Genomic DNA, 21,334 nt, shown 5'->3' with positions numbered 1-21,334 from the left:
GATTATTTATTTCATTAAATTAATTAAAAATTTAACATTAAAACGAACAAACACTATATGACACAAAATGAAAGAGACATTGAAGCGTTCAAAGTTTTTTTTTTTTTTTTTCCTCTTTTCTTTTTTTGTCAAATATACACACACACAAACACAGAGAGAGAGAAAGATACAGTAATATTCATACATCAGTTTTTTCTATATCTTAATTTTTTTAATAATTAAAGACAAAATTACCTTGTAAATTTACAAACTTGGACATTCCGCCAACATAAATTTGTAATTTATGATCAAAATTCATACTTTTATTATCCCAATTCTAAATTTATAAATATAATGCAATAAAAGGTGCCATACTCTCATTTAACTCTTTCGTTCAAAATTTTCAAAAAAGAAAAAAAAAAAAATAGTAGTTTCACTTTATCCGGAACACATTATAAGGCATATCTAAATTAGTTAAAAAAATCAGCAAAATTATCGGAATAAATTAAAGATACTTTTTGTTACTCCATAACTCCTTATCTCTACTAATACTACTACCGAAGTCAATGAAAAATGGAAAGTAACTAAAAATTTACAAAAGTATAAATGCTTTGAAGCTGACGTAACAAGAAGAAGCTTAGAAGAAGAGGCACCCATTTTTCTTCTAAACTACCATTCAACAACACACGTTTACTATTATACCATATATATATATATATATATATAGTATTATTTTCGTATGGGAGAAGAAGAGCCCAAGGCCATTCCAGTGGAAGAATCAAACCCTTCTGTGGCTGTTTCTGTAGCAACGACAGACATGGCCAGAACTCACACCACACTATCACCTCCCAAACCTTCGTGGTTCACTCCAAAAAGGTACGTTATATATATATATATATGAAGAAAATAGATGAAGATATTGCAATCTGGGTTTTTTTTTTTTTACCGAAAGAAATCAAAAGGGTTTCACTCGACTCACTCGTTTTAGAGGAAATGGTGTTTTGATTTTATTTTTGTGCGATTTCTAGGCAACCCAATAGAAAATTGTTTGGAATTCAATGAAGTTGCAACTAGGAAATGATTACTGTTGGTTTGGGTCTTTTTTGTTTGATTTGTTTGGATGAAGAAATTTATGGGTTTGTGATTTTAGTAGATACGGAGTTGACCTTTTGCAGTTTTGTTTGGTCAAAGATGCTTCTGTTGAGAGTTTTCAGGAAAATGCCTTCTGTTTTAGTGAGGGTTAGGGTTTTTGACTGGTTCTGCTGGTCAAATTGAAATCAGAATGTGTTATGTAACTTATGATGGAATTCTTAATGCTATGTGTGCAGGTTACTCATTATATTTTGTGTGATTAACTTGTTAAATTACGTGGATCGAGGAGCAATAGCAAGCAATGGTGTGAATGGTAGTCGCAGAACTTGCACAACAAGTGGTACATGCTCCTCTGGTAGTGGAATTCAGTAAGTCTTAACTAATGGCTTTGGTTTGATATTATGATTCTACTATTGCTTTTATGCTGTTTTCTTTATGATCATTTTTCGTCGTGTTATTCTTCTCCGTTTCATGTTTGCCGGTTCTGTCATAACTTTATGCTATGAGGTTATCCAATTAAAGACACTGACAAATTTATCCAATACATACAGAGTGGAAATTTCTGTTGGTCTTTATATGCCATTTTCTCCCTGCTGTTCTTAATATTGTTCATATGCAAAGCAAATGCATATTTTCAGAAAGAAGAAAAAGGTTCATGTCTTCTAAGGACCTTTGAGTTCTTGTCTAATTGTGAATTTGTTTGAAAAACACAGTTGAACATGGCTTCTAAGGACCTTGGAGTCCGAGACTAATTACGAATTTGTTTGAAAAATTCGAAATCTAGATGGTTGAACCAAAGGTATGGGATTTAATCTCATCTTCGTGAGAGTATTGACTATTGAGAAGGGGAGTAAAGAGAAGATTTGTCTGTGGCCTGTGGGTATAGGGGAGGGCTACCCTCTGAGTAACCCATTGTTTGCTCCTAACACCATATGTAAAAAAAATAAATATATGATGTTTCATGTCTTTTGTTATACACATTTGTGACGATCAACTTTGATATTTTGCCATCCATTGCAATAGATATCCACACAAAAGCAACTACTAAGTAAAAGGTAGTGAATAATTTTGAGAAGGATTACGTGGACAAAGAGAGAGTACCCTTTGCTGTTGCAGAGGATGTTAGGGGTGGTTTTTTGGCACTTTGAGTTGTTCATGATTTTCAGCAGATGAGACAGATATAATCTGTTTGGAATTTTGCTGCATATTGGCATTCTAATGGTAGATAGTTACTGCAGTTTAGAGGAAGATAGCCTATCTGATGTATATAGACTGCATAGCGAGTGTTGATGCTAATAAGTTATGGTCACATTTTCTTTTTAGCTCTCATGGTTTTGTTTCTCAATTTGTATATTTACATAATTTTTACTTATCAACAAAAAAAAAAAAATTTGTATATTTACATTATTTTGAGGGTAGGCGCTATGAGGATAGGTCTCTCTCTCTCTGCGAGAGGATTGGGGGGGACTTTGGTTTGCAAGTATGTGCATTTCTTTTGGTTTATAAAATTCTTTCTTACTGGTGAAAAATGTTCACATGCGTGTATTAGCTATAGTTACTGTTATGTTCCAATCAACCTTATTTAGTGCGCTACTTGGTGTTTGTAATATTACTATCACAAAACTCCTCACCTTCAATTATTTTTTCACAAAGTGTCTTGACAACAATTTTCCCCCTTCCCCCCCACCCCCCAAAGTCTTTTAGTTCTTCAGCTTATATACAATTATTCTTGTTTCAGGGGTGATTTTAACTTGAACAATTTCGAGGATGGCGTTCTATCTTCTGCTTTCATGGTTGGACTTCTTGTGGCATCTCCAATATTTGCATCTTTAGCGAAGAGGTAATAAACTTTTGTGGTTCAATCTTGGCAGCCCCATCTTGCCTTGATGTTTTGGAAGGGGAATGATAAAGTTTCAATGTGTTGAACACAGTGAATTATGATAATATGGATGTTCACACTGAAAAATATTTGTATCTTGATGAACCAAATGATTAATAGTTAAAAATACAATTTGAAATTTTATGTATCCATATGCAATAAAAGTCAAAACTTAAGATAGCATGTCAAGAGCTAAAGTAACACGTTCAATTAGAGTCGGGATGGTGTCCATGGTATCAGATAACCAATTTGGATTCATGCTGAGATGGAAGCTTATATACCTACTTAGGCAATTAGTTGAAACATGTAGAAGTAAGCAACAAAACTTACATATGTTTTTCATAGACTTAGAAAAAGTGTATGAAAGGGTCCCAAGAGATATAATTTGGTGTGCCCTCCAAAGAAAACAAGTTCCCTTACAGATCATAAAAAGCATCCAAGATATCTACATTAATACAAAAACTAAAGTCGTACCATGATGTTTGCTTATGATATCGTGGTCTTGGATATCTTTGAAGAGAACTTAACAATAAAACTAGAAATGTGGAGAAATGCTATAGAATCGAAGGATTGAGAATTAGTACAACTAAAACCGAGTATATGGAGTGTAAATTTAACAAAGATTCGGACATTGATAACACAATAATAGAACTTCAAAACCAAAAGGTTACTCAAAACAACCAATTTTGGTACCTAGTGTTGATAATTCAAAATGATGCAGAAATAGATAACGACATAACTAGTAGAATAGGTGTGGGTGGAAAAAATGGCGGCAAGCGAGTAGGAAAAATGTGTTAAAAGAATAATACATAAGCTAAAAGGAAAATTTTATAGGACCATTATTAAACCCAACTATGTTGTACGGGGCGGAGTGTTGGCCCTAAAAGAGGGACAAGAACAAAGTCTTGATGTAGCGGAAATGAGAATGTTTAGATGGATGTGTGGAGTGAGAGACTAGAAAAGATAAGGTTCCTAATGAGAGAGAAAAATTAGGTGTAGCACCCATTTGTGAGAAAATTAGAGAGTAGATTGAGATGGTTTGCACACATCTGTCGGAGACCTGGAGATGCAGGGGAAGTGAGGAAGACTAGTTGTTATAGAAGGTAAGAGATTGAGAGGGCGATAAAAAATAACATCGGATTAGGTTATTAAAAATGACTTTATAAAGTTAAATATAATAGGGGAAATGGCATGTAATAGAAAAGATTGGAGAGAGAGAATTCATATGGCCGACCCCACTCATATGGGACTAAGGCAAGGATGATGATGATGGTGATGGTGATGGTGGTGGTGGTGCTTTGTATTGATTATGATGATGACAATGCGAGAATGATGGAAAAATAATTGATCATTACATTCTTTATACAGGTATTTAGGCCAAATCTGTTTCATTGATAATTCTGGAAAAGTATAAATTGATAAAAGTACATCCCCAGTGTCTGCACTAAGGCAATGCCACTTCATGCAAACCATTTGGACATGGTAATATTATGTCTGTTAAGCAAAATTATCCTGTAAAAGAAGGCATTTCTTCGGAGTCGGCTTTTGAGGTTATTATAATACCTTAAATTCATGCTGTAATTTGATTACCTGTTGCTGCATTGTCCTGTGGCTCATGATTGTTGGAGTCTCATTTTTGATTTGTTTGGTATCCATTGGGTTATGCTTCGGACATCTCGGGATTTGCTGGATATTTGGAGGGGCCAATGGGTGGGGGCTCAGGCGAGAGTCTTCTGGAGGATAACCCCCTTTTGTGTTTGGTGGAGCATTTGGAAAGAGCGGAATAGAAGATCTTTTGATGGGAAGGAGGCCTCCATTGGGGTGTTGAAATTCTCTATTATTTGTACTCTTTTTTGTTGGGGTTGGGGGCGATATTTTTCCTCCATTGAGGATATTGTGGACTTTGTGGATTCCTTGAGATCATAGTTTCAGTTTTTTGTATAGCTTGGGATGCGTTCCCCTTTTGAACGCCTTTTATACATTTTACTTATCAAAAAAAAAAAATGCTTTAATTTGATTATGACGGTTTTGGGCATTAGTTAACAGTCAGATTGGTCATTGTTTCTGGTATTTGAATTGCATGAACATTTCCCTATCGTATTGGACAATTTCCCTAAAAATTTCTCTTCAAAAGGTTTTGATGCATGGAGACCTGAGAGTTGAGACATGGTGTGATGCCAATTCCTCTTTGGCATTTTCAGAATGGTATGCCCTGATGTATGGATTAGTCAGGATCAAGCACAAGTATCTTGATCTGATTTTGATTTTAGAGAAAATTTAACTTTGTGCATTCTAGCATCATGGTTTGCCATTTAATTCACTCAGATTGAAAGAAGAGAAAAAAAATGTTTTTTGTTTTTGTTTCTCTTTTTCCGGCCGCCTTTTGGTCTTGGTTAAGAGTTTGGTCCTGATTTTTTCTAATTGATTTACTATTGTATTGGTCCTTGTGTGTATGAAATTTGCAGCGTTAATCCATTTAGGCTTATCGGAGTTGGATTGACAGTTTGGACTTTTGCTACTGCTGGTTGTGGTTTTTCATTTGATTTCTGGTCCATCACATTCTGCCGCATGTGAGTATATTTCTTTGATTAGCTTGAAAAGGTATGTTGTAACACATGAATTTATTTGTTTGCTTCACTGATCATCATAACATAATTTTTTATTCTTCTTTTTGTTACATTGTTCTTTTTAGGTTAGTGGGTGTTGGTGAGGCTTCTTTTATAAGTCTTGCAGCTCCTTTCATTGATGATAATGCTCCAGTTGCGCAGGTTTTCTTCCTTCCCTTTTGTCTTATGCATGACATTTAATATTTATTATGTTAGAATACATTGTAGAATATATTATTACTATATTGTATAATATATTCTAACCTTATATAGGATCAACCATATATAGGTTTACCTTGTATAGGATTACCATATATATAGTTACCATATATATATAGTGTTTACTTGTTCATCACATATAACCCCTTCTATGTAAACCCCTCTTGTATACATCTCATACACATCAATATCAATATATTATATAGAGTTTCTTTCTTTTGTATTTAATATGGTATCAGAGCCTTTCGATCTCTGGTAAACAATCTACTAGTTTATCGTAGTCACTGCCGGGGATGGCACCATTAGCCCCAGCCCCATCCTCGGCTGGGGCGATCGACCAGCAAACTCACGCTTCTGCACTCCAAGATCTTCATATGCCCCGTCTAGGGAAGCCTCGTTGTCTAAGTCTTCCTTCAGGAAACCCAACGAGATGCCTCGTTTAGAGAAGCCTCGCCTAGGGATGCCCCGTATAGGGAGGCCTCGTTGTTTAACGAGATGCCTTGTTCAGAGATGCTCAACGTGTTGGATTAGCTCCGTCACCACGCCACCATGCGCCTCAAGTGGTAATCCTACTCTTCCACGTTCACACGCACCAGTGGTAATCCCGCATCTCAACGTGTCGGATCAACTCCGTCACCGCGCCACCACGAGTCATCAGTGGTCATCATGCGTTCACACGCGCCTTCAACGCGGTGAATCTTCACAAATTAATCACCCATCAGTTTATAGTAGTTACCATCGGGAATGACAACGTCATCCTGCCACGTCAGCATCGCCGCGCCATGTGTCAGGCCACGTCAGCATCGCTGCGTTTTTCTACCACGTCATCAGTTGCCTAAGTAGCCTCCAAGACATATCAACAGCGGTGCCAGCAGTAGTGCTACGTCACCTGGCACGTCAATTGCCATGTCTGACACAGTTAGCAGTGGTGCTAGCAGTAGTGCCACGTCAGTTGTTAATCGTGCCTCCATCTTCATCATGGGTGAAAACTCATCTTCACCAAATCGCTTCCGCCATGCCACTTTCAAGATCTTAATCATTTCCAAACTCAAAATGGTTTTATTCAATCCACCTTGATTTTGAGGAGGGCTGTTAGAATATATTGTAGAATATATTATTAATATATTGTATAATATATTCTAACCTTATATAGGATTAACCATATATAGGTTTACCTTGTATAGGATTACTAAATATATAGTTACCATATACATATAGGGTTTACTTGTTCATCACACTATATAAACCCCTCTTGTATTCATCTCATACACATCAATATCAATATACAATATAGAGTTTCTCTCTTTTGTATTTAACATATTACACCTTACTGTCTATTAGTTTTTAGTACACTAGATTGTTCTGTACTATTGCATGACGAGTTTTTAATTTTATGTTGAGGCTTGAGCATTGTGAAATTAGGTAGAATACATGTATTTGTATTCGTTTTATCACATATTACATGTAGTCATTTCTACTCATGGACCACCATTAATAGTTAAATGCTTTCAGTTGGTACTTGGTTCTATGATGTGCTTAGCTTTTAAAGAGTTTATTCTCGAATTAGTTAGGATTTTTTTATTTTTATTTTTTTTTCATGGATTGCCACAAGTAAATGTCTTTGTTAACATTTTGTCAGTTGTTGAAAAATGGAAATGGGAACCTTTGAGTAAGGGCAAATTTGAGGTGATCTCTTGTAAGAGATTTTTAGTGGGAGAGGACTTGTCTTGCATTCCATTGGAGCTTTGTGATGCACTAAGGGACACCCTCTAAAAATGTACAACGTTCTTGGGAAAGACATTGACCATTCATAATTTTTTCCCCCTTCCTTGCAAGAAACTCACACACCCACATGCCCCTTTGGGAGTTTGAACCCTCAGATCTTCTACTTTGGAAGGTGAGAAAGTACCACTAGGCCACACAGCCCTCGGTGACCATTCATAATTCAGCGAATAGAGGAATTTTATTTCCAACTGCTTCAATATGTGTCCCCCCATACGCCGGGGGAATTGAAAATTGAAAATTACTTTTCAACCATTGCTTAGCAAGGGAGTTATGGACCCTTCTTCTCTTTGTTTGACATTCAATGGGTTATGTCTAAGGGTGGGAAATTACCCCGCCCTGCCCCTATTTGGACGGGTTTGGGATGGTTTAATCGAGGACGGGGCGGGAACGGACGAGGGGTAAAAATTGCATGGGTGCGGGGCGGGGATGGGAATAAGTACCCTCGCCCGGCCCCGTTTATATTTCATGATTACTTAAATACTCTCTTATAATACTAAAGATACTAAAATATGCTTTCATAAACTAAAACACCAAAACTCTAATATTTTTTGCCTCTACCATTTCATAAACTAATACACTTTATATTGTTTAATAAGAAAAGGGTAAATTACACTGATACTCTTGAGGTTTGCTTTCATTACATGTAGATGTTAAGTTTGGCACATGATACCTACGACCCCCTCCACATTTGACGTGTGATACCCATGATCCCCGAAACCATTCAAAATGACTTTTCTACCCTTGACCTTGTGCAAAGTCTTTTTTGACACGTCAATTGACCGTTTTAACCCAAAAGAACTTGTTATATGGGCAATAATACCCTTTGGTCTTGTAATGTTGGAGTTTTACATAAATAATATTTTATATTTTTTTATTAAATATTTAATTTGATATTATATACATATTTAATATGATCAAGTTGGGATCTACTCTGGCAATATATTTCTAACTAGTCAATGATATTCAGCAAGTTCAAATAGAGGGGGTATGAAGAGAGAACTTTTGAAATAATGGCTTTTAAACCAATTTCCCAATGGGATCTCTGTTCATTGTGAGAGGAAGGCAGATCACTGTGGTCAATTTGGAGTTATTTCATAAGATCATGTGCAGTGGCTGTCCAAATGGGATCTCTTGGAAAAACATTTGGGAACCAAAATGCCATCTAAAGTATCTTTCTTCATTTGAATAGCAGCTTAAGGCAATTCTTATCTAGGCTAGTAACGAGAGTATGAGACTGATGCAGTGCAGATCTGATGAGATCTGAATTCGATCTAACTAGCTGAGTTCTAATTCCATAAAATATCCAAAAATCTAAATAAGATTTGAATACAGGACACCTAAAAAATTAGGGTTTAATGTGTAAATTTATTATCACAAATATTTTACAAATTTATTTATTTATCCTTATAGAAATATACATATATTTGGTAATTCTTAATTTAGTTGGACTCAGATTTTAGTCTGATTGACTATGAGGTGAAGACAGATCTTGAACCAATCTAGACAGTCCTATTCTTGCCTTTGTAATTATGCTGTAGTAGAAAGATGCTTCCAAAGTGGTATTGTATATGTAAGCATGCTGAGGAGGGTGTTAATAAACTTTTGGTGCCTATGTTGTGGCTAGAGAACTTTGGGTTACGTTCTATTTTTCAGGTTTTATGGGTTTATGCATTGTTTTTTAAGGAACTGCAAGGTTGTTGCCTTGGTTGCCAGCAAGAGACTAAAGCAGGTTTAGCGTGCAGCTCTATTATTTTTTATGTAGTGTGTATGGTAAAAGAAGAATAGCTGTACTTTTTGAATGTGGAGTTTTCGGCCCATAGATGGAAGACCTTGTTACTAAATACACTCTAGTTTTAGGTTTTTGGAAACTTTCAAATCTATCTTCTTTGTAAATTCTATAGATGATTTGAGTTTTGTGGAGGGGACATAGCTTTTGTGGGATGAGATCATGTAACCTTGTGTGTACATTGGTCTCCTTTTGCCTTTTTGCAGTTATGTACTTTTATTACCTATAAAAAGGAAAAATTATTGGAGGATATGCTATCAAATTATCTCCATAGGAGTTGGGCACAGGTTGGGCTCTGGGCTTAGGTAAACATTTGATTGAGCTTAGCTTGATTTCAATTTGTCTCTAAAAATGGAAAAAAGCCAATCAGCTAAGCCAAAACTCAGTTACATCCATGCTTGATTTTTTTTTCCATTTTGACCATTAAGTTCCTTTGGCTTATTTGTTTAAGAGAATTCTTTGCTCCCTTTACCCATTTCAACAGTAAGAAATAAGCATGATTTTGCTTGGTGGCATCGTTCTTTAGGTGTATCTTGCTTCCTTTATTCAGTATATATGGTGATTTTGTCCCTGTTTTTATGTCATAATAAGCTGCATAGGCTTGTTAGTTTATATGTTTTGTAATGCTATGCTTATCATAGGAACATTTTTGTCTGAATATCTTAAGTAGAAACCGTTATGTGAAGGAGCTAGTTGGATTGCTCATCACGACTCATAATTTCTGCCCCAACTCCAAATTAAACTCAAATCTAATCTCACTATCAGTAGTACACATATTGAGATTGATTTGAATATTAATATTTGACATGCTCTTTCTGCCACTCTATCAGTAGCTGCTCTATCTTATATGTGTTGCCTATGCATTTACTTTATCATTTTCTATATTTTACACTTATTCTGTTTCTTTGTATCAGAAAACAGCATGGCTGGCTATATTTTATATGTGTATACCCTCTGGAATTGCACTTGGTTACGTTTACGGTGGATTGGTAAGTAGATTTTCTTTGACGCTACTAAAATTTAGGTTCTTTTTGTAAAAGATTACATCATAATTAATGGAGCATCTATGGATCTGTAATAACTGTGTTCTTTTTGTTTGTTTCTGTGACCGTGTCAGTGCTACTCATCAATTCATACCTTATTTGTTTGTGTCACTTGTTGCCATCTTATTTTAACTGCTAGGTTCAATCATATTTGGGGAGATTGAATAACAATAATCTTTCTTCTTTGTTCTTTAGGTAGGAGGTCATTTCAATTGGCGTTTTGCATTCTGGGGGGAGGCAATTCTGATGCTTCCATTTGCTATTTTAGGTTTTGTTATGAAACCTTTGCAAATGAAAGGTGCATACTGTGTTGGGTATTGTTTAGTTTTATCCTGTTTGCATTTTGTAGCTGTTCCTCAACTATTTCTGGATACAGGTTTTGCTCCTGCTGGATCAAAAAAGGCATTGATAGGTGTGGAAACCGCTGTCTCAGAAAGTCAAGGTGCATGTTTTGATTAATATGCATGAAAGTTAATCACTAGTACAAGTTGCACCTTTTGCACTCTTTTCGTTTTGGTAAAAGTCTATTGCACCATATGGATAAATGTGGTTGAGATTTATTGTTGGAGAAAGGGTTGATAAGTGCTGTTAGAATATTTTCAGTAATCAAATATAGAGGGAAACACATATAAATGAACAGATGGAAAAGTTTATTACCAATTTACCTTTCAGTAGTCTTGTTAATGCAAATTTTTTTATTTATGTTGATTTGATGTGACAAAATATAATCAATTTCAAATCTCATTGTTAAACTCTCCATGATGAATTAGTTGCTCATCAGACATAAGCTTTTTAGTTGGACGGCTGCTATCCAAGAAATTAAATTTCAGCACTCAGTAAAGTTTCTCAATAATTGCTGGAAATTTCTATTGCGATTAAAGCATGGGATCCATGTAATGGACTTGAACAGTATTTGGTGCTTTGATCTATTGCCAATTGGTGCAATTGGTAATAATATCATGTTGACCAAAACCCCCCTATGTTTGGCCAAATATCACATTGAAATACCTTTTGAAAATTACTATCACCCACATTACAAACGTTTAGTCCGTTTTTCACTCACCCCCCAAAAGTTACTTTACAGATGTGTCAGACCACTTTTTATATGGAAAAATACATTGTTACCCCATTTACTTTGTGTTGACTTACCAAAGTGCTGTTTGATGTGTAAAATGACATTTCCACCCCATTGGACCCCTGTGAAGTGACCAAAATACCTACTTGAATAAATGTGTGTGTGTGTGTATATATATATATAATTTTACAAGAAATTGAACAAAATCCTAGATAAATAAAACCCAAAAAATAGATAAATAAAACTCAGAAAATAGATCGCTTAATTCTTCACACACACACACACACACACACACACACACTATTTCTTCATATACACACTTATTATTATTATTTTTCTGGGTATACACACTAATTCTTCACATAGACATACATACATATACATACTAATTATTCATATATATATGTATCCCAGAAAATATACACACGCTAATTCTTCATATATATATATATATTTATATACACAGATATATATAGCACTACAGAACTCAAGCTTTGGAGAGAGGCTCCAATTGGAACAAACCTATACTGTTACAAAAATGAGGGTAAGAATGTCATTTCACACCATTTTGATGGTGTCTGTGACATTGAAAAGTGTTTTGGGGTGTGAGTGATTGTAATTTTCGAAAGGTGTTTCAATGTGAAATTTGGTCAAACCTGAGCGGGTGTCAGTGAAATTAACCCATAAATATAATATTCTATTGCTGGAATGAATTTGTTACTAATTAGTCATAATAATCAATGATCTCTCCTGTCATGTTGACAAAGAAATAGCTAGGACATAACAGATTGTCCCTCTGTCCCATAATAAGTGTCTTGCTTTCCTTTGTGGGAAATCCCAAAATACATGTCCACTTTCCCTTTTGAGATGTTTTAAATTGTAAGTTACTTAACTTGTCCTTCAATTTTGAAAATCTTTTCAAATCAATAAAGTAAATGTTTAAGGATTGTTTGGTTAGTTTTGTAATTTTAAAGGGGGACAATGAATTAAATGCATGCCCCCTTTAAAAAGTTGGGTAAGGTTGACATTTATTATGGAATTAAGGGAGTATATGTATGTATATGATTGTCCATGGTTGTGATGATTACTCTTCCATTCTTCTTCAAACTTTTTTGGTGGACTTCCCCGTATCTCTATCTATTTATTTATTTTTTAAATATGGTCGAACTTTTTCAAATTCATATAAACCTTCAATTCATTTTTCCTAATAATTATATTGTTAAGTCACATCCAACTTCTGAGGTTTATGAGTGAAATTTTGGTGAGTGCCCAAAAAGTATAAGCCATGTATCCAAAATTAAAAATATTATATCTAAATTGTGGATACATCCAAAATGTGTTTGACGCGTGTCAGGAGTGTCCAAAAAGTATTGGGGTCCGACACACACACCTCTTCTAACTGGAAGTGTCTGTGCTTCTACGGGTATCTACTGATTTACACAATTCATATGGTCAAATAAGAAAGACAAATGTACTTATCGAAAATAAAAAAATAAGAATGACAAATGCAGGTCTTGAAGATGCATCATTTTGTCTTTAATATGTCATTCATTCAGTTTGTCTTCAGCTGTTATTATCAATATTCTAAATTTCATTGAAAGTATGTCACTTCTTGTTCGAGTCTTTTTGGTTTTTTGGGTGCCTTTGTAGTACATGATGAATTTTACCTTGGCCATAAGAATTTGATCTGAATACTTGTCATGAATACAGATGTTCCAAATGATGTTTCAAAAGGTAGGGGTGACACATTGTCCACAAAGGAAGAGTTCGCAGATGAAAGCTCTAATAAACCTTCCAAGTGAGTCTTCCCTGTCAGCTCCTTATATGTCATATACCACTGACATGGTTGCACATGATTTAATGTAATTTAATTTAATTTAATTTTTTAAGGCTGTAAAACAAACCAATCCATCCATGTTTATGTCAGTTCAAGGGTTGTTTGAGATCTACCATCAAATAAAAAGACCAAACTTGGTCATATATTGACCAATTGAGCAAATGACCACAGCTTGAGCTTGGCTCTGTAAGACAATTATACAACTACTTGAACTCAGCTTGCTAAGCTAGTAAAGACTTGAGGATTATATAAAATGCCAAGCTGCCTGAGTTTGGCTTGCAATTGGCTTGAGAGTTGAGCAATCTAAGTGTTGAAGGATTTATATGTTTAAGTTACACCCTCTCTAATAGCTTAAGCTTTTGGAGTAGATGGTGGTTAACGTGGTATTAGAGCTCGAGTTCAAATCTCACCGTCACCCTAATTAAAAAATTGAAAAACATGTGTTGGACCAAAAGAAAGCCACCATGAGGGGGTGTGTTGAAGGATTTATATATTTAAGTTACACCCTCTCTAATAGCTTAAGCTTTTGGAGTAGATGGTCGTTAACACTAAGCTTGGCGATATTTAGGGAAAAAGTTATTTTTTTATGCTGAACTTGAGCGACCTCTTGCTCTGCTTGATATTTAAATTGTAAGCCTTTCAAGCAAATGATATATAAATTGTATGACTTCATTATATGCCACTGAAATTTTACATGTTTTGTTCTGGATTTCTTTTCATTTCACACTATTTTTATTGCAGGTCAAAAGGTGCAAGCAGTGGTTCGAATCAGTTCTCAAGATTTATGAAAGATATTAAAGTGCTTCTGCTTGAGAAAGTTTATGTTGTAAACGTTTTAGGTACATTATTCACTCTGCTTTACCTTACCTACAAAGCTTTCATGCTGGTTTGGTAAAGATTGTCTTGAGAAGTTCTGATCTTATATTTCTTTTAGGTTCTGATCTTATATTTCTTTTAGGCTACTATATATGTGGTTTTTAATTTTGTTGGCTTTTAATGTGTCATCTCAATAGACTTAGCTCTAGGTCAACTAGTTCATATTTATTGAATTTATCACTCCCTTGTAACATTTAATATATTAACTTAAGTAATCATGTTGCTTTTGCTATGTGTTTCAGCATACTAATGCTTTTACTGAGATTGGCTTGGCTGTTTGCAGGATATATAGCATACAACTTTGTCATTGGTGCATATTCATATTGGGGGCCAAAGGCCGGTTATAATATATATCACATGGTATGTTCTAACACAGTTATAGTGTATTTTGATAATTCAAATTTCATCATATAAAGTGCTCCTTCCTTTTCTTTTCAATTTCACATTATTTGCATAATAAAGATGCTTTTGGAATGAAAAGAAACTAGTAGGGGAGAAAAGGAAGTGAGAAAAAGCTTCAGTTGCTTGTGTCATTTTATTAAAAAGATTTGGCATTTTGGCAGAACAATGCAGATATGATATTTGGAGGGGTTACAATTGTGTGTGGGATCCTGGGAACACTGGCAGGAGGTTATGTTCTGGATTATATGAATTCCACAATCTCCAATGCTTTTAAGGTATGCACTATTGTATTTTAAAAGATAGGCGTTAGTATGGTTATTATAAATAAATTCTAAATGTAATTATCTGTCTCTTGCTTATTTCCGAGCTTGAAATGTTCTGCATACAAAATGCATGACCCATTGTCAGGTTACTTATCCAACTGCTGATCAAAGTTCGGTCATTGTTTTTTTTTTTTTTTTTTTTCTCATTTTCTTTAAATCTTCAGTGAATTCATTTTGTTATAGCATTTGTCTTCTTATATCCTTTGAAAATTTCTTGTCAACTAATATCTCTTTATCACAGACTGAGACTTCTGATGCGTGTGTGTACACGTGTGTGTATATACGTGGTTTTTCTTTTTGGAGACAAATATTGATGTTTATTCTTGATCAGTATGGTAGAGGGTAGGGGTCTTCCAACTATTACCCCAGCAACTAATCATCTTTGTTTTGCCTCTTACAGTTTTAATCATTAAAAGAATAAAAATTAAATGGATAATTTCTTGCTGAATGGATCAATTAAATCTTATGCAGATAAAAGGATCATATGTGATGCGTAAGATCACCAAAGGAGTCGATTATGGTTTATGGTTGACCCAAGATTAGCTTAGTTGTCCTTACTGGGGAAAATAGAGTTAAAAAACTTGCCGAAAAAAGAGTAGCTTAATTGTCAATTTTGCGATCTTGCTGGACTATTATTCCCGTGTGCTTGTTATGGCGGTCAATTATATGGAAAATATTCATTTGATTTGCGGTAATTATGGCCTTGTTTGATTGCTGCATGTAATTACTCCAAACCTCATGGAGTCACTGGAGTGATGAGTGTAATTTTCTCAAATATACACGCACACACACACATATCATGGGCATCTAGTTTTATTAGGAGTTGTAATTTTTTTTTTTTTTTTTTTTTCCCTCTTTTTATTTTTTATTTTTTATTTTTATTATTATTATTTTTTATGCTTTTTGGACAGCTTAAGGTTATAAGATTATTCTTATTGGTTTCAGTTTTATACTAGCATGGTGTAGGAATGATTATTTGTATTATTGAAGTATTTGTACTCTGATGCAGCTTCTTTCAGTGGCAACGTTTGCGGGAGCGGTATTTTGCTTTAGTGCCTTTTGTTTTAAGAGCCTCTATGTTTTCCTAGTTCTTTTCTCAATTGGTGAACTACTTGTATTCGCCACTCAGGTAATTTTCTTACGAAATCATGAAAGATGCTCATGGTATTGTTGTCCATGTACTATTGCAATTACAGGCATTAAATTCTTACTGGTCCATTAAAAAGTTAATGTGATAAATTGCTTGATGAGCACTAGGATTGTGTGGTTCTCAACTCAATTCAACTGAACTTCCCTTGGGAACTGGCCATATGAATCTACTTTTGTCATTTCGCTCTATTTAGTTCCATAATTCCCAATCAAATGACATCTTTTCATGTCTTTCGTAACTACATCAACTCACGTTATTCCCAGTCTTTCTTTACTTCTAGTGATACCCTCAAAATTTTGCTATGTCAATCTTCCTCGTTGATGTATATTTATTGGTTTTTATTGCACATGGTCAAACCATCTTTTTATTCTTTTGCTATGTCTTCACATCTTCTCCTATCTTGCCAAGCATCCATCTCATCTACATTTCAATATGCTTGTTTCATGAATCTGTTTCTTAGCCAACATTATTTCGATAAAGTATAATTGGTCCTGTATATTTTTCATTGAATTTTGCTTTCAATTTGTAGGTATACGTGAATCACATAATATACCAAAATCACTCCTTTGCTTGGCCTATTTCTCGTTGTAATTCTATAAGCAATATCATATATCTGTCTCTCTCTCTCTCTGTGTATGAAAATCAAGACTAGGTAGTGAAAATACTCACACTTTAGTACATTTGAGTAAACAAATTTACTTATAGTATTTGTCTTCTAGCTGAGTTTATGAACTAGGTCTATAACCTGCATTTTCTTTACTTGGCCTATGTCTCGTTGTAATTCTATAAGCAATATCATATCTCTCTCTCTCTCTCTCTCTCTCTCTCTGTATGAATAATCAAGACTAGGTAGCGGAAATGCTCACTCTTTAGTACATTTGGGTATTTAAATTTACCTTTTGTATTTGTCTTCTATCCGAGTTTATGAACTGGGTCTATAACCTGCATCCTTGAAGTTGACGAACTGAAACTGTGAAACCTGTCATGTATTAAGTTATGTGAATCTTCAACCTTAGCTGTTACGAATGGAATTGCATTCATGACTGTTCAACTTCGCTGAACGTAAATTTACTTAAGAAGTCCAAGGGTATTGCACTCTCTCCTGCAAAGGGCGATCTTAGTGGCGCATATTGCATGCCTCTCAACACGCATCTTTTAGTATTTTTTCGGTTTGAGTTTTCTCATTGCATGTAGTTATGGTGAGAGAAAACTTAGTTGTAGAATATGTGATGCCCAATTGCTGCCATAATATTGCTGCTCTGTAACATCTTCCTCTAACCATCCTGGCATCTATCGGCTTAATTATCATTAGTTAAGATTGGTATAGCAATTCCTCTGCTTTAGGCTTGCCTAATGTTACAAAAGAGCATTAATTGGCTAAAAAAATTCGATGTAACTATAGCAGCTCAGTTTCATTTTGGAATAATCTATTTCAGTTGCCTTTAGCTTATTGTGTTCTAAAGTTGTGTGACATGGACATGACACAAACACATACACCCGTTGACGTTGGCAAACCTTAAAAGGCAGGTCAAGAACATGGAGAGGAGACACAATAAAATTTATATTTTCTACGATTGATTTATAGCATAATTAGTAGATTTAATATTTTAGGACCATAACATGATATATAACAAATAGATCATAATAAGAGCACGGTGTGCCTCTTTATGCGTTTTTTCATGTATATATATGTTTATGCATGCATCAGTAAAACATTCCTAAATATTTTATTTTTTAAAATATGGTCAAACTTTGTATAAATTTTATATAAATGGTAAATTTGATTTTTCGTACTATTATATATTTTCCCTTTGCTAAAAAAACTCTTATCCAATGTTCAACTTTCATTGGTCATATGTTAACACATATCCGAAAATTGTTGGCCCTGTGTGAAATTAAGAATTTTATTTTGAATTTGTGAATACATTTAAAGATGTTTTATAAATGTGGCTGAGGGTGTCAAAAAGTGTCTGAATCCTGCACATGACCAAAATGGTGTTGATCATGGCTCATCCTATAAGTGTCCATGTTTCTAAGGTTGTATTACTAATTAATTATAGTGACAAAAGAGGCTGCAAAACATTTATTTGGAGAATGGAGATTCGAACTGTGGTATTGTAGTGCCATAAAGTACTGTATGTTACATAGATTGACAATTATTTAGTGGCCCAATGTAGGCTGACTTATATTTCATTTGTTCAGCTTTTCCCTGTTTGGCATCAGATATCAAAATATTCTGAACTGAAACCGATCCTAATAATGCATTATTATTATTATTATTCTAAATATGATATTTTAGTCCTTGCATTTATATAATTTTTGAAATGTATGTGCTTTAAGAGTTTACATATTGATTAAAAAACTAAATAATTCTTAACCTTTTTCCTACAGTGTAGTCTTAATTCAAAAAATAGAGAACTTAAGCAGCCAAGTCAGAGTCTCAACTCCATCAAAGGAACCTCCAAGATCTTACTTGCTGTAGTATGAGGCCTGAATTTCAAATAACTCTTTTCACCTTGTTATTTGAATTTCATACAAATAAGACTTTCAAATCATTGTTAAAACCCAAACCTAAATTAATGATTGAGACAAAAAAAAAAAAAAATCCCCCTTGGCAAGAACTTACACACATCTGACTCTATGGGGACTTGAACCATCACCATTCATTTTGAAAGACTGAGGAGATACCACTAGGCTACAACTCCTGGAAAAATACTGCACTTAGCAGGGCATACCATTTAGGACAAGCAGAAAGACCATTTATTACTTTGCAATTAACTAGATACTTCTTTTGGTTGAAAGCTATTAGAACAAATTCTTTTCTTTACAAGACGGGAAGTTTGAATATGCTTGGTATTAACATTCTGTATTTTCCGTTGCAGGGTCCTGTGAATTATGTGTGTCTCCATTGTGTTAAACCAAGTATGAGGCCGATATCTATGGCCATGTCTACTGTCTTGATTCACATATTTGGTGATGTACCTTCCTCTCCACTTGTTGGAGTTCTCCAGGTTTGCCTTTGTAGTTCCCGTAGCATATAACATTGCAAATGGTTAGACTATTATAATTTATATTTTTTAAAACTTGTCCACATCTCCTTTGGTATAAAGTAGTAAGACGTTGGAGATAATTGTTGATATTTTGGGGTTAAATTATTCTAGCTTTAGTTTTGAGGGTGCCGCCTTTTATGGAAGTATACAATGGAAGTCTATTAAATTATATTCGGCAAGTCACTGTGAGCTACTTTTCCATATAGAAACTGGCGGTTTACAACACATTAGGTAATTGGCAGTTGTATCAGCACTGTCTGGCAAGGTAGAAACCTATTTGTAAGCAAGGTTTTAGGACTTAGCCGAATCTTGGCATATTGGTAGTCATAACGGACTCGGCCAAAGTCGATACCAATTCTCATCAGTATATCAATTCCACTGTATTTCACATAAGACTTGGTTGATATGGTGCTGTATCAGCCGATACGGTCTGTATCGGTAATGCAGCACCTGGGGTTTAAAAACTTTATTTATTCCCCTCTTTTCCATTTTGTCCATTCATCCAGCTACACACATCTCTTTCACATGCAGTCCAAAGGGTAGATCAAACCCCTAAATCTCAGTATTCAGAAGATTTGAGTACAAGACTTGAATCAAAGTCTTCTAAGTTCCAAATATATGAGATATTTGGTATGTTTTTCCAAGTTATTGAATAAATTTATGCTTTTTTACTTATCTAATATAAAAATAGTGATTATAATGTATGAGAAACTTTAGTTGACATAAATATCTGTATATGTGGATTTTGTTCTCCTCATATATGATATTGATATGCTAGGATGTTGTCTCATGTAATCTATTTGGTAAAAAGATTATTTCATATCTAAAGTGCATTTTTGTCCGAAATTATGTAAGAAGTACAATTGGTATGCTTTTACTGCAGGCAAAGGTGTAAATTTCCATGCATAGACTATTACTCATATTTAACAAAATCCATTAAACAGTAGCATGGGGGGATGCCTATCCTTTTGCCCCTCCCAGAGAGGAAAGGAAGGAAAATTCAACCTCCTAAGAAAAAGCTCTGGAGCTGGCCCTAGGATTCGAGGACCCATTTCCGTGGTAAAAAGTATGTAGGGTATATTCTAAATCAAGATGTGCAAGAAAATAAAAAATAAAAAATCACTACTACGACAATTGAGTTTGTTGCACAATCCTCGTTATACCCCTCATCCATTACACAATGTTTGTGTCCATGTTCCTTATTTTTGTTTAACAAGTCAATGTTATTCATAAGCATCTTTGTAGTGAAAAAATGGACTTCATTGAGTTTGTCATTAAGGATGGGTTTGAATAGATTCCAATAATTTTCAGAGATATACTCATTCATGTGTATCATACTAGAAAACGATTTATACGATGTGATATACTCATCCATGTGTATCATACTAGAAAACGATTTATACGATGTGGGTGTATGTGTCTTAAAACAATCATCATCGCCATCATCCTTAGTTTTATTTCATATGAATGGGGTTGGCCACTTGAATTTGCAATTTTTTTTTTCTTATTATATTCTCCTCTAATATTTAATTTTTGAAGATCATTTTATATTTCATTATCCCATGTAAGTTTTGGCTAGTCTCTATATGCATAAGCAATGTTAAATATACTACCCCTGTCCCAAAAATAATGTCCATCTTTCCATTTTTGGCTGTGCCAAAATAAATGTCCCATTTGAAAAGTCAAAGTACTATTTTTTTGTAACATTACCAATTTAACCTTCTTGCATTGAATCCATAAAAAGTAAACCATCACATCTCTGTCTATTGTGGATAATTTGGTAATTCATTCACTACCAATACAATAAAAAATAATAAAACTCAACCTCTTAAAAAGTTAGATTATCAAAAAGAGACATTCTTTTTGGGACGGGGAGAGAGTATAATGTTTTAGATTCTGTAAGGAGTAGGATGCTAACCCCAAGGGAGAATAGGAGTGAAAAAGCATGATTTGACCACATGAGTTGAACCCAATACGAAATTAGTGGATTTGGGATTGACCTTTATCACGTTCATGTCATAATTGTGTCAATCCACTTAACCAATTTAATTAATAGTATTGTTTTCGGGTTTAAGGGAACAACTCATTTAATTTGATTTCATCTATTTGATTAATGTTAAGCAGGATTGACCAATGACCCATTTTAACTTGTATAATAGGTAATATATTTGAATTAATGTGTATGATAGTGAAACCCTTGGCCAATTGTAGGGAAAAAATTAGTCATATATT

The 21,334-nt window shown here is 34.4% G+C and overlaps 1 protein-coding gene across 2 annotated transcripts in view; it reads left to right on the top strand.

Moving 5' to 3' along the window:
* The first annotated feature begins 700 nt into the window (after positions 1-700).
* The window catches only part of LOC132300166 (probable sphingolipid transporter spinster homolog 2), a 29,146-nt gene continuing 8,512 nt past the window's right edge, over positions 701-21,334 (top strand). The window contains exons 1-15 of one of the 2 annotated variants that reach the window (XM_059797146.1): positions 701-855; positions 1,308-1,439; positions 2,810-2,911; positions 5,416-5,520; positions 5,643-5,718; positions 10,261-10,335; positions 10,585-10,687; positions 10,766-10,831; positions 11,931-12,008; positions 13,175-13,262; positions 14,043-14,140; positions 14,461-14,537; positions 14,741-14,854; positions 15,912-16,031; positions 18,935-19,063. In XM_059797146.1, coding sequence (XP_059653129.1) covers positions 719-855; positions 1,308-1,439; positions 2,810-2,911; positions 5,416-5,520; positions 5,643-5,718; positions 10,261-10,335; positions 10,585-10,687; positions 10,766-10,831; positions 11,931-12,008; positions 13,175-13,262; positions 14,043-14,140; positions 14,461-14,537; positions 14,741-14,854; positions 15,912-16,031; positions 18,935-19,063 — 1,500 coding nt within the window. In that variant the 5' untranslated portion in view covers positions 701-718. The remainder of the gene's footprint in view (positions 856-1,307; positions 1,440-2,809; positions 2,912-5,415; positions 5,521-5,642; positions 5,719-10,260; positions 10,336-10,584; positions 10,688-10,765; positions 10,832-11,930; positions 12,009-13,174; positions 13,263-14,042; positions 14,141-14,460; positions 14,538-14,740; positions 14,855-15,911; positions 16,032-18,934; positions 19,064-21,334) is intronic. The other variant, XM_059797147.1, reaches the window with a different exon arrangement.

Source organism: Cornus florida, unplaced genomic scaffold (genome assembly GCF_030987335.1).
Source record: "Cornus florida cultivar Cherokee Brave unplaced genomic scaffold, ASM3098733v1 CherokeeBrave_3.0.0_Hap2_Chr03, whole genome shotgun sequence".
NCBI classification, from domain to species: Eukaryota; Viridiplantae; Streptophyta; class Magnoliopsida; order Cornales; family Cornaceae; genus Cornus; species Cornus florida.
This window is presented reverse-complemented; position numbering and strand designations above follow the sequence as displayed.